At 36.7% G+C, this 14,169-nt stretch overlaps 2 protein-coding genes and 1 pseudogene across 2 annotated transcripts; 2 read left to right on the top strand and 1 right to left on the bottom strand.

Moving 5' to 3' along the window:
• Positions 1-217: 217 nt before the first annotated feature.
• On the top strand, positions 218-3,372 carry LOC106391499 (RNA polymerase sigma factor sigF, chloroplastic). The gene is made up of 9 exons (XM_013832165.3): positions 218-441; positions 654-817; positions 892-989; positions 1,067-1,198; positions 1,275-1,530; positions 1,602-1,832; positions 2,286-2,426; positions 2,507-2,707; positions 2,984-3,372. Exons 1-9 carry the CDS (start codon positions 351-353, stop codon positions 3,269-3,271), a joined length of 1,602 nt encoding a protein of 533 aa, XP_013687619.2. The 5' UTR covers positions 218-350; the 3' UTR covers positions 3,272-3,372.
• A 2,863-nt stretch (positions 3,373-6,235) lies between these two features.
• On the top strand, positions 6,236-7,570 carry LOC125608233. Its single transcript, XM_048778228.1, has one exon. It carries the CDS (start codon positions 6,236-6,238, stop codon positions 7,568-7,570), a length of 1,335 nt encoding a protein of 444 aa, XP_048634185.1.
• A 1,821-nt stretch (positions 7,571-9,391) lies between these two features.
• Positions 9,392-13,693, bottom strand: LOC106394081 (annotated as a pseudogene).
• Positions 13,694-14,169: the final 476 nt, after the last annotated feature.

The raw sequence follows: 14,169 nt of genomic DNA, 5'->3' as shown, positions 1-14,169 counted from the left end.
AACAAAGCTTTTGTATAATCCAACAGAGAGATTCAGACAGAGAATCTAGGTTTAAAGTGATCACCACTCTTACTTTATGACGTTGACCACTTCCCTCTGGAATTGGAAATAATTAACATTTAAATATTTGGGCTTTTTCATTATACTGGGCCTATCCTAAACCCAGTAAGTGGCCCAATATGATTTTTAAGAAGAGAAGAAAAAATCTGGCCTAGGTGGGTCTGAGACCACACTTCCATGGCAGCGCTGAGGATATCGAGAGCTGATTGCCTTATCTGCTCGTCATGAGTAGCTTCCGTCTTCCTTAGCCATTCACAAAAAAAAAAAGCAGTACCTGTGATTCTCTTGCAATGGAAGCTACGACGAGGAACTTGGTTTCTTCATCTCCTTCGTTTCCGACAAAGACACATCTCAAGAACGGCTTCTCTTCTCCTTCCTCTGGTTCTTTCTCTTACCTGTGCTTTTGCTTCTTCGCATTCTTCTTCTTCTTCTTTGGAACTCTGATATTATTCAGACAAGACATAACTACTGTTCACAATGTTTTTGTGTTTTCCTTCCGACAAGAGTTTCTTTTGTGTGTTAGTCTGTTCTGATTTGTTTTTTTTTTTTTTAAATTGTTATATTCTCCTCCTTTTTTTTTGTTGTTGTTGCAGTGGTGATGCTTCATGAGCAAACAGCAACACCAGTTATAAACTCACGTCATCTCGCCTCTCTGTCTCGACACTTCCCTGCTTCTGTTCTCTCACAGGAGCCTCGGGAAGAGTCTAGACCTCCTCCTCTCTCACACTCCTTAAGAGAAGACAGGACATCTCAGCAGGTTCGATATCATAAAGTTATTGTCATCTCTAGTGATAAAAAAAACTCATCTTTGGCTCCTTTTGCTCTTTTAAGTTGACTCTGGAGAGAAGGCAGTTTGATGGGTTAGTCTCATCTCGAGAAGATGAGAAATTCGAACAGCAACTGCTTCAATCTGCTGGTTTATGGAACTTGTAATCTCTCTAGTCCCTTTCCTAAACTAGCATTAGTTTTGAGCCTTTTGAGTTTCCTTACCTTTCTTATTTTGCAGGTTGCTATCTCCTTCTCCAACAGTTGTATCTCCCTTAGAAGATGCGGTTGCACTAGCTCACAAGGCTTTATCAGCTTCTAAACAAGCTGCATTGTTAGCTGAAGACTCTGAAACAGCAGCTCCACCCACTAGGTTTGCTTCTTTACCCTTGTTTTTGTCTATCTCACCAAATCATGTCAAAAACATTTAATGTTTTCTTTTGTTGTAGCTCCTCCATGTCCTTAGAAGAGGGAACAGTCGTTAGATCGAAGAAGCTGCTAGAGAGACGAGGGAGAAACAGAAGAGCTCCGAAACCAAACGGTTTAGACAATGAGAGTAGTTACATTCCTCAGAAAAGCAATGCCAAGAAGAAGATGAGACAAGGGTTTGATAACGATGATGCGCTCCAGCTCTTCTTGTGGGGACCTGAGACGAAACAGCTTCTCACTGCTAAAGAGGAAGCTGAGCTCATAACACATATACAGGTGTGCTTCTTTGAGCTTCCCCTTGGAGACTTACTTTCCCTAATGCTAACTAACTTCTTGATGATAATCAGAATTTGATAAAGTTGGAGAAGGTGAAGACTAAGCTTGAATCTCAAAATGGATGTGAACCAACAATAGGTGAATGGGCTGAAGCTTTGGGGATAAGTGGACCTGTCTTGAAATCTGAAATCCACCGCGGTAGAAGCAGCAGGGAGAAGCTGATTACTGCAAACTTGCGTCTGGTGGTCCATATTGCTAAGCAGTATCAGAACCGTGGACTCAACTTTCAGGACTTATTGCAGGTTAGCATTCAAACTAACACATTGTTTTGAACTCTAACTATGTCTTATCTAGTAGGCATGTGGGTTCGGATAGTTCGGTTCAACATAAATCTTACTGAATTTATCTGAAATAAAGTTCGGTTCGGTATTCGATTAGTTCGGTTTTTGAAAATCCTACGTAAGTTTTTGATTTCGGTTATCTTTTGGTTGAATTTGTTAAAATTTTGGATAAGTTCGGTTTGAAATTTGGTTAGTTCGTTTTGCAATTTGGTTCGGGTTTTGGGTATGGTTTAGTTATAATTTTTCTTTTTTAAAGAAAACCGAAGTAACCGGTTGCGAAACTGAACCAAAAAACCTACCGAACCGAACGTACCAAAATTTTGATTCGGTTTAGTTCAAAATCATAGCCCTAGTCTGATCAGTATGCAACAGAGGGATCTAACTTGAAGTCTATTTTCTTATGGTGGTTCTTAGGAAGGAAGCATGGGGCTAATGAAGAGTGTAGAGAAGTTCAAACCTCAGTCCGGTTGCAGATTCGCTACCTACGCATACTGGTGGATTCGTCAATCCATAAGAAAGTCTATATTTCAAAACTCCAGGACTATACGCTTGCCGGTAACATTTATCTAAACTTGTTAATGAGAGATATATATAACATTATCTACTAGAAAACTTACTCATGTTAATACATACAGGAGAACGTGTACATGCTACTGGGCAAAGTATCCGAAGCAAGAAAGACGTGCGTGCAAGAAGGAAACTACCTTCCAAGCAAAGAGGAGCTCGCAGGCCACGTTGGTGTTTCAACAGAGAAGCTTGATAAACTTCTTTACAATACAAGAACACCTCTTTCAATGCAACAGCCCATTTGGTCTGATCAAGACATCACCTTTCAGGTAACCCCTTTACATGAAGTAACACTAGACAGTGGGATTGTACCGGTTTAAATTCTAGTTCGGTTCAGGTTTGGTTCGGTTTGTTGGGTCTACGAAAATTTTAACTAAAGTCAACCGAACCAAACCGAACTTTTTGGATTGATAAAATCTTTAACAGAATGGTTGACATATATTTTGGTTTGGTTTGGTTCGGTTTGGGTTTGGCTAGTTCGGTTTGTTTTTTTCTTCCCACCCCTAGCAAAACATGGTTAATAACCTTTAATAATCCATCTACAGGAAGTGACACCAGACAGTGGGATTGAGACACCGGACATGAGCGTAGGGAAGCAGATGATGAGGAACCATGTAAGGAATCTACTCAATGTACTGAGCCCCAAGGAGAGGAAGATCATCAAGCTGAGGTTTGGGATTGATGGTGGGAAACAGAGATCGTTGTCTGAGATAGGAGAGATTTATGGACTGTCCAAGGAGAGGGTAAGGCAGCTAGAGAGCAGAGCGCTGTATAGGCTTAAGCAGAACATGAACAGTCATGGACTCAATGCTTATGCTGATTTGCTTGTCTAGCTCATATGGTGATACTGGCTTTCTTCTATTGTGTATACAAAAATTATACTTTTGTTATAAATGGGTTTTGTTGATATTATGAGGAATAGTGTTTTCAATTTTGTTTCTGGTGTCTTCGTATAAGAATTCCAACTGTCCCATAAGATCAGATCGATGGTTATATTCTGATAATGTTTATTAATGTTATGTAAACCAAACAGAACGAGAGTATATTTTCTTGTAGACCGTTATAAAACATCGTTAAAGGTGTATCGTATTTTAGGATATTTCTCAATACATGTTCCTTTATTATATGACTAACACTATCTATTGATTGGCAGTTTGATTCATAGTTTATTTATATATATATATTCAACCATTTGAGATAGGTATGCCAATATATGTTTATATTCTGTAGCAAGTTCTTTGAGTGATTTTATATTTACAAAAAAAACTTTGGAGTGAAGAACATTTGAGTTGTTTTGTAGCACGTTTTCACATGTTCATCCTATAGTAGTATATATATACACTTGGCGCAGGTTCCATACTAGCAACTGTTCAACATAACATCCCCCGCTTTCATTCTAATACAAACAAATAGAGATGAGTGGATTTAAATTTGATACGTAGCTTTTTTCAGATAAGCGTGTAAATTAAAGGTAAATATATAGTACGAACCCAATAAATTGCAAAGAATACGACAGTTCTTACGTACAGGGATGGTAGGGCGCGGCTTACACGGACGACCACTCAGAGCATCTGCATTAGTGAACTCCATGGGGAGTTCACACAGTTTTCGAAAAAAAAAATATTAAAATAAACAAAAGCAATGAACCTCCCTCTTAGAAGTTCACTGCACTTAACCCGGATCATCACTGTAGCGCGGACCCCACGACACGTGGCGGCCCGCGATTGGTTCGGTTATAATTTTTTTTTTTTTTTTTTTTAAAAAAACAAAAATCAAACAGAAAAAAAATAATAATAAAAAAATGCTTTGTGAACCCCTTCCAAGGGGTTCACTAATGCTGATGCTCTCAGGTTCAGGTGCATGCCAATGCGGTACTGCCTCAACCACTACATTAGAGTTCGACCAAAATAGAAAATAAATTTTTAATTTTGATTTCACTGTGCAACACTCTGTTTTGTTTCTTTCCTAGGGACATAACATAACAGTGTAACTCTTTTTCTTCAACAGTGTCAGTGTTTTGTTTTGTTTTTCTTCATAGTCCTACATGGTTTACTTTGCATAGTAAATCTATTTCATGAGTTTTTTTTTGTGCAACAATTCATGAGTATTTAAAGAGATATCTCAATGGGTTATATGGTAAAAATGTTTAAAAAAAATTGTAAAAAAACAAAAAATTAAAATGTTGCTTAGTTAACGCTCACATCAAAACTTAAAATTCTCCAATATTTTGGAGTCAGAGAGGCCTTTGTTTTAAATATATAAATTCAAATAGTTTTTTAATATTATGCAAACACAAACAAAGTAAATATTCACGGCGTATGGTCGGCTTGGACAATTACTAGGATATTTTTTGCGTCTTTTATAATGCTTGTCTCCTCCATTTGAGGACTATATTATAACTAAACCCCATCTTTGACTCTCTTCTACAAATTCAAAGCCTATAAGCAAACTCTTCCATTTCTTGCACTCTTTCTTGGTTTGTACACTGTATCGGACTCACTAAGAGAGGAAACCAATCAATGGAACCAGAGGAGAATAGCACGTGCCAGACTTGCAAAACTTTTGGGCAAAAGTGCAGCCATGTCGTGAAGAAACAAAGAACCAAGTTTTATATCATTCGCCGTTGTATCGCTATGTTAATCTGCTGGCGCGACAACAAAAGCGACCGCAACGCCTCTTGATTGCTCTAAACGTATAGTTATTATGTTACCATCTTAATGCCAAGTCCCATAATCCATGGTAAACTGTTTTTTTTTTTGTTATCCTGTATTCTCATCTTGATATTTTTAAAATAATATATATGCATATCAATGTCCTACATAAAATGCAAAGGTTAAAATTGTGTGTTTGTTTTGTTGATTTCAGTGTGTAGCTTTTGAATATTGGTTGTAAATTTTTGTTTGGTTACTTTGAATTCGTGATTACAAGTGTAACTTCAGTTTACGTCTATTAATCTGAGATGAATTAAATAAATATGGCTAACACATCTAGTTTTAAGCAGTTGTATATGATGATCAGATCTGAGTTACGTTTAAGTAAGACACTCTATCTTATAGAGAAAACAATAATTTTTTTTTAAAGCTGAGAAAACAATACTTGCAAGGTATAAACTGGAACTGTTGTACTTGTATGTATTGGTAACGGTTGATCTTGAATCGGGAATTTCCAAAATAAATCTTTAGTCACGTATTGCAAGGATAACCTTTGAATCATGAAAACATACAATCCTACTCTCCATGTCTTAACATTTGTTACAAAGTAACTCTGCATATGTAGAAATATATGATACCGTAATAGAAAGCGAAGGCAAAATAGAATCCATGAATACACATTAGATCATGAAATAAATCACCAAATGCCCCAATTCATAAATTTAAATCCCAAACAAAAAATCACATTAAAATGATTAGTAAAAATTTTCTTCTAGTATTTTACATCCTTACCACCATCACTGCAGTTGTCACCAACAACCATTGTCATAGCCTTTGTATAGTCGTCGCGGTGATTGTGGCCATCATAACATAATATGGTTGCAGATTACCACAGCCACCATGATCGTACAATGCCTAATATTTGATGTGGTTGCAGTGCTTTTTCTATATAATATTTCGGTTAACAATTATAATAATAAAGTGAGGGTTGTTTTGCATTACTCTCGTAAATCAAGATTCTTTTTAACCACATGATGGTTGTATACTTGCAGACGAAATTTAGATTGCTAAACAATGTAGGGCAGAGTGCTCTTTGGGAAATATTGTCCGGATAACAACATCCTACTAGCCACAGAATCTACAGCTATGTCACACGGGTGGCGGAGTATTCTTCGAGGCCGGGATTTGCTTGCTAACAACCTAGGCTGGGTGGTGGGAAATGGTCAGTCAATACATGTATGGCAGGACCCTTGGCTGAGTGTCAACAAACAAGAGAGACCGATAGGCCCACCGTGTGAACATTACGTGGAGCTGAAGGTTTCAGACCTAATGCTGCCTGAAACTTGCGAATGGGACTTACACAAACTACAGCTCTGTCTCCCAGATTATAAAGACTCGATCCAATGCATCAAACCAAGTCAAACCGGGGCTCCGGATAAAATTGTATGGTTAGGAACAAAAACAGGGGAGTATACCACCAAGTCGGGTTACTACAATGCAGTGAACGGGGAAGACAACGGGCATGCTGGGCCAGTGGGAGATGATTTTAACTGGAAGAAAAATGTGTGGAACCTAGAGTGTGCTCCAAAAATCAAGATGTTCTCCTGGAAGTTGTTAAAGGGAGCTTTACCGGTGGGCGCACGGCTTCATGAACGGCACGTACCTGTAGATCCAGCATGCAAAAGATGCGGAGAGGTTGAATCTATTACTCATCTGTTTTTCCACTGTCGGTTTGCTCGAAAAGTTTGGCAGCTTGCCCCTTTCGCAACTGAAGTGGACTGCAGCGGAATGATAGATTTAGCAGAGGAATGGCTCCCCATTTGCGTGAAGAAATGTTTACCTCCGTCAGGGATTTCATCTGGATCGCTGGCCCCCTGGATCTTGTGGAGTCTCTGGAAGGAGAGGAATAAATTTGTGTTTGAAGGGCACTCAGCTTCACCCGAAGATACGCTGTCGAAGGCTTTAGTAATCGCAAGAGAATGGTGCACAACAAAAGAGCGAAACACCCTCTCAAAATCGATCAGAATCACTATTCCAGTGCAGCTCCCACCTCTTACAGTGACAATAAGATCTGATGCAGCGTGGGCTCCTGGGGGAACAACGGCGGGACTCGGGTGTTTTGTCATCTCTCCATCGGAATCCCACTCTTTTAGTAAAGGTGTGTCTCATGTAACATCAGCCTTAATGGCAGAAGGACTTGCAATGCTTGAAGCGGTCAAATTAGGCGCAAAGGAGGAACTCAGGAAGATATGCTTTGAATCTGACTCTTCTCAACTAATTAGCGCGATTAACTCCGGGACTTGCTGTCCAGAACTGTATGGAGTGGTAGCTGATATATTAGCTTTCTCAACCATATTCGAATTTGTAACTTTTGCTTGGATTGCTCGAGAGAGAAACATACAAGCTGATAGGTTAGCCAAGGCTGCCTTGAATGTATCTGTACCTCAGGTGGTTGATGGAGTAGTTATTGCTCCCAACTAACCAGACCTCTTATTATTAATTAGAATGTGTTTCAAAAAAAAAAACAATGTAGGATTTGAAAGCTCCTTTTTTTTTTGTTCAACTGGTTTGAAAGCTCCTTAATACACTTTATTGTGTGATTATGCAGATATAGCTTAGATTGTTTACAGTCATTTGAAAATCCGAAAAATGGTCAGTGGAATGTATTTTTAATTGAAATTAGTGCAAACTCTTTCATACAACCAGGATACTCCAGATTAATTAAAAATGTAGTCTTGGAAAATTGAATAATTAGTCAACAAAACCCAAGGGAAACCAATGCTATTTTTCTTCTAAAATAACATACCTGCCTGAAGCCCTAAAATACTTGAAATAGATGAAACGTGGAAAATTTCTGGCCTTTTGTATTTTAAAAAACTAATTTCGTTGTTTTAAAGTTGAGGATTTATATTATATAAATGTTTCTATGTTAATTATATCACTGAATGAAAACAAAAATAGACACTGTCTTGTATCCTAAAGATAGATATTTCTCTGCTTCATAATGTAACACATCATCAAATTTGGAGTCGCAGACTGCGTCTCTTCTGCTAGGTGATGTAACACATCTTTTTTTTTAACTAGGTGATATTCTTTTACTATATTCTTGTCCTTTTCTTTATGAAAACTTGTACAGAACTTCCTTTACCCAGTAGCTAGATATGAATTTTCCTTCTATAAATAGTTTTAAATGAAAACAATGTATAGACTCGTAGATGTTCTTTTGCTTAAATTTCTTCTTACTGATTTAGTAAACCGTTATTGTCACTTGTCGATAAAATACTTGTCAGTAATACACTAAATCGGGTTGATACTGACTACCCATTTGGCTTATGACATGTGAAAAGTATCAAATTTTACCTTGGATTTTTAATAATCAGAATATCACATGAAGGTTTGAATTTGGATTATGAACAACAATATTACTATAACCCACTAGACTAATCATCTTGAACTTAAAGCATATATATATATAATAAAATACATGAAAGAAATCCAAAAGTCATATGAACATGCACTCATAAGAGCAGACCCATAGCTGAGAAACTCAATTACAGTTTCTCAAATGTAATGTAATGTATTATTATTAGACTTGTATGAAATAATTAAAGTTTAATTGAGAAAAAAATACTCAAAATGAGAAATGTGGCTAAAGGAAGTTCTGGATAAGTTTTCATAGTTTCTCACTGAGATACTTGTTATTTTTCTTTCTTTCTTCTACTTTATATTTTGATTATTGTTTTTTTTTTTTTTTGGTTAGATACTGGGTAAAACCACACTAATGAGCATGTTCATATATCTGCATCTACAACATCCATGCATATACATATTAATGACTTCAATAACAGTACGATATACCTTGAATCTGATCTGATAGCATCAACTATGTTTATTTGGCCTAAGACCTCAAGTCCATTAATGATATGGTTTTATAACGTACAATACTCTTATATATATTGTGATTTTTTAATTATCTGATATCACTTGCAATAATATTTTTTGGTCTGTGGATATAGCCTTCAGTGAACCATATTAATTTTCTGTATCGTTTTTATCAAGCGGATCACCACATTTCGAGATTAATTGAGGTTAAGAAGTTATTCTCAATCACTGTTTTTTACACGCATTCACCTTATATAAAAGTCAGTCTTAAGTGATGTCGACCCAAAAGCAAAGTAAGTGATAACATCACTCTATTAATCGAGGTTAAGATTAAGGAAATCAAATCACACTCGATGACTGTTTTTTATAAGACAACCGAAGTGATGCTGACATGGATAAAAGCAGCTAAGCGATAATATTACTCTCTGCTAATGGACGTTAAGAAAGTACTCTGCAGAACTGTTTTTATCACACGCTTACACATCATTTAGTGCGGCTGCAAGTTCAGAGTATACTGAAATTTTCCAGCCATAGAAAAGGAAAAGATAGTGGAGTAACATAGACTGATGCAGCGTAGGAAGTTCAGTACGACCTATAAAAGCCCGACCCACGTGATCTTAGTCAAGATCAGTCTAAGATTTTTGACTAGTAGGTGAAAGAGAGATGTAGACATTCGTTGTTTTGATTGCATTACGATGCCTGTTTGAAAAAAAAAATATTTTCAAATGTACTTATAATTTAGGGGTAATCATGCATGGTTATCTCATATCTCTATGAGATTATTTACTTTTGTAGATATGTTTCTTTTCTTTCCCAGATCTTGTAGACCTTTAGCACTAAAAGGAAGATTTTTGATTTTTCACTTAATATCTAGAATCACTAATGGTCTTATCTTATGAAGCAAGTTCTCCAGGATTCAGAAAGTCAACATAACTCGATTTCTGATTACAAGAATAGATGAAAACTTGACCTAAGAAAATGAACTAGTGTCTAGTAGCAACTAAAAGATTTTGAACATGAAGTAACACGAGAACTCATTTGCTTATTACTAATACAAAAGTGGATGTGTGTAAACGGTTTTTGTTTCCTGTTCATTTTTCTCATTGTCTGTAATAACACTAAACCATCAATGTCCAAACGTTTTTGGGTTTCTATTTTCATGTTAGTTTGCTCTTCCATTACTTCTATTTACAAAGGAAACATAACAAATGAAAACGGCATAACCAACTAATCATGTAAATAACACATGGAAACATGTATCAACACAGAATTGAATGTGTGGGAAAAGAAAAGAATTGAAAGTTTACATCAGATTTTTGTACAGTGAAGCTATTAGTTATGATTAAGTTTCTTGTATTTAAAGGCAAGAGACACTTTCTTTCTCAATTATCAACATTTTGACCCCATGTTTTTTCTACTTTGGCTCCATTTCAGACCATGTTAGACGTATCCTTCTTGCTGTCAAACCCAAAAACCGAACAGTTTTGAAACGCATCAAGGCTCGTCGCTATCAGACGCCTCAAACCATCGAGGCTCTTATTGAGGTTCAAATCTTCAGGATACTTTGAAGATCTAATGTCTAGATCCGTTGGTCCTAATGAGTCCGGCTGCAAAGAGTAGAACAACCGTCTTTGAATATATATATATTCTTTTTCATTTTGAAACAATAAGAAGCTGAGTCATATAGATATTTACCCATTAATATACATCTGCAAACCCACAAAGGGTCTTCTTCCCTGGAGAATTTATCGTAGTTGGACCCTCTTCCATTGGATCTCTCTGCTGATCAGGAAAGTTACAAGGCCCCTCATCGCCAGATGTAGCCTAATAAGAGAAAGTTACAAAAGTATTGACTCATAAACCACTGTAAAATCATCATGTAAGTACTTTGTGATTAACATAGTTTACCTCCACTAAATGAGAAGGCTCTCCACCTCCTGGAGAAGCAACATTAGCCAACTTGGAGGAGCCTGCAAGACGATTCTTTTGGAAGGAGAAGGCATCATGTGTATCTTCATCATCCCCAAATAGATGAAGAGCCAGAGGCAAACGAGACATCTCGAAGGAGGCAATGTGAACCCTCGGTGGCGGGTGGATCCAGACCGTCACTATCTATGTCCTTAGGCGCTTCAGAATGTAGAGACCGTGGAGACTTCCCGGTCTGAGATAAAAATAGAATTCGCCAAAATTAGTCTTCAATAAACAAACATCTAAGAAAATGAAAATTGAAATATTATTCAATAGCAAGTAAACCTTTTTGAGCGTCCATATCTTTGTTGATTGATGTTCGCTCTAAGTGTTCTGCAGCATCAGCAACCAAAGAGACACCATCTATTGCAGCCTTTTCCCATTTTCTAAAACCTGCTGAAGCTGGAAGAACTGCTTAGAGTCAAGTAAGAACCTGGAACTACAACAAATTCTTCAAAAGCAACTTAAACTCTAATATAAACATGGAAGATCGAAAGTAGATGATGTCCAATAGTCATGAACATTGAACACATACCCACAGTATGAGGCGTAAGAGAACTGCATAAAAACTAGTAGAGGAAGTACCTTGTTTGGTAGATGATCTTCCAGGCCCTAGCTTTTTGACATTTTGGCTGTCGCAAAGAATCATTTTCAACGGACGGTTATCCAACCCTCTTTCCCTGCTTTGACTTGAGATGTTTTCAAGGGAGGCGGAAGAGAAAGTTTCTCCATGGCAAGCTCGTTTACTTGTGCTCTTTCTACTGTCTTTCAGCAATTGGTGTTCCTTAACGCAAAAGGGTTTGTCAGAAAAAAAAGTTTGAACACATAGGATTTGACTAAAACAAAGTTTTCATTTGCCAACTAACCAAGGCCTCTAAGAATAGCTTGAATCTCCGGGGTTTGAGGTGAAGTTTTGAAGCTTTGCAGCTATGCTTTTCCAGTAACGACCACCTGCAAGAGACATGATAAAGCATGTCTACTTTAGACAGAAGAGCCTAATGATAAATTTAAGATCAAGACACATGATAATGCATTCTCATACTACAAAATATTTTTTAAGGCAAAGAGAACCCTTAAACGACTGTGATCTTGCCTACTTAAGTACTCATAGCTTGATACAGCTTGTTATATGTAGACAAACTTCACAGAGAGTAATGTTCATCATTTATTAATGATAATCCATAGAAGAAAAGAAATGTACCATCGTAGCATTGCAGCATTAGTGTCCTTTGGGTTCAAGACTCAGTTCCGGACCCAAAAGCTTGTTCATACGCCTGACTAGACGACAATAGTAATGCCCAACCTGAAAATCACAAAAAGTAATCTTCTGAAAGCAAACACTAGTGCGAAGGAAACAAACCCCCAAAGTTGTATTAACCAACCTGATCCTTGTTTTTGCTTTGGACATGAGAAGTAATCTTAAGAAAATTCTGCAAAATTCAACACAACAAGAATGTCACTCACATATAACCAAAAAAAAAAGAGAGGCTAAAACCCATTCAACTTCAAATGGTGATACCTTTCCAACTTGACGAAGCGCAGTGAAGAAACATTCCTCTTCTTGATGCGTCCAAGCAGCCCATTGCCTTGTCGGCTTCTTGGCTGCATAAACACAACCACAAAACAGGGCAGTTTCCAAATAAGAAAATCCACTCAGACAAAACAAAGCTTCTAAATAAACATACCAGGGAACCATTTTACAAAATAGCATTGATGGATTGACTTGTAGTCTTTTTTGGTTAAACCTGACTTATCGTTTTGAAACAAAAGCTGAGTTCAACGAATTGAAAAAGTCGGAAGGCATGAGTTACCATGCGATACAGCACATGATTTTGGGCTTTTCATGCTCAAATTGTTTGACAAGTTCAATCACGGGCGGACGGACGCCTACGGTAACGGGTCACGTGCCCTCTACTATTTTTTATTTTCCTTTGAATGTTTTATGTTAATTTGATTAAAATGCTTTTAGTTTAGTGAATAAACAACAAAAGTGCTCCGAATTCAGTTTTGTTTATGTTTTTTTAGTATTGTGCCATCAACTGAGTTCAATATGTTACACCTAGCGTAGAGATTTGACCCAAAAAATATTGCTTGTTAGTTGTTACTAATACACATGTAGAGATATGTTTTTCTTTTTAGTTTTGTATAATGGTTTACTCACAGATATGGAAATCTAAGTATGAAATTTTGTATTTTACATAAAATCTGTAATTGTATGAAATTTGAACTTTTATATAACGGTTTACTCACGGGCAGCGGCTATAAAAAACTAAACATAAAATTGTGTATTTAGATGACCATGTAATTTCCTGTAAGAATAACAGAATATGCAAGTAAATAAATATGAAAAAAAAAAAAAAGTAAATAAATATGCGGATCCGAGTCAAATCGGTTCAAACTAAAGTGCATGGGTCTCTCCTTATTGGCCAGTAGGCATGATGACCAAATATTATGAATAAAACTATTTTGTTTAGTAATGCTTTAGACTTTCCAAACGTCAGGATCGGCCTGTCCCCAACAACGATGATTGACGAAAGATGAATCATCTCTCACGCAGATGTATAAGTCAAAACCACGAGATTCCAAATCCAAACCCTTTTCAAATTCGGGACATAAACCCAACTTTTCTGCGGACGCCATTTAACATTAGTTATCAAATGCCTATCAACATATATCATACGTGTTACCATACGTTCATATTGTCTAGTATGTAGTTTTTTTTTCTAAAAACTTAAATAGTTTTATAACCAAGAAAAAGGATACAACATACTTATAAGAGTTTATCCTCTGCTGATATTTATATAACTGACAAGCGTTATACATTTTATCAACAACCATTTGGCGAAACATGATATTTACAGCCTATGGATTGTAGCTATTTCAAATAATTTTACTAAATAACAAAAACAAAAGTGTATTCCCTCATACCATTGTCATAATTTAAAATCATATGAATTAAGAAGTCTAACCATACTTATTTTTATGTACGATTGTTTCATTTGATACATACCTTCCCTTTTTAACAAGTGAGACTTATAGACTCGTGGTACATCGTCTGCGTGGCAATATCGTAATGCGACCACGATAAAACAGAGAGAAAGATAGATATCCACTAGTTTGCAACCACAAAATAGATATCCACTAAAAATTTGCATTTATTTAATTGCCGAGTTTCTTGTATTTTTCTGCTGCCAGATCCACTTCCATGAAGGAGACATGGATGGGTGGCC

Source organism: Brassica napus, chromosome A4 (assembly GCF_020379485.1).
Source record: "Brassica napus cultivar Da-Ae chromosome A4, Da-Ae, whole genome shotgun sequence".
NCBI classification, from domain to species: Eukaryota; Viridiplantae; Streptophyta; class Magnoliopsida; order Brassicales; family Brassicaceae; genus Brassica; species Brassica napus.
Note: the sequence above shows the minus strand (reverse complement) of the source record. Positions and strands in the feature narration are given on the sequence as shown.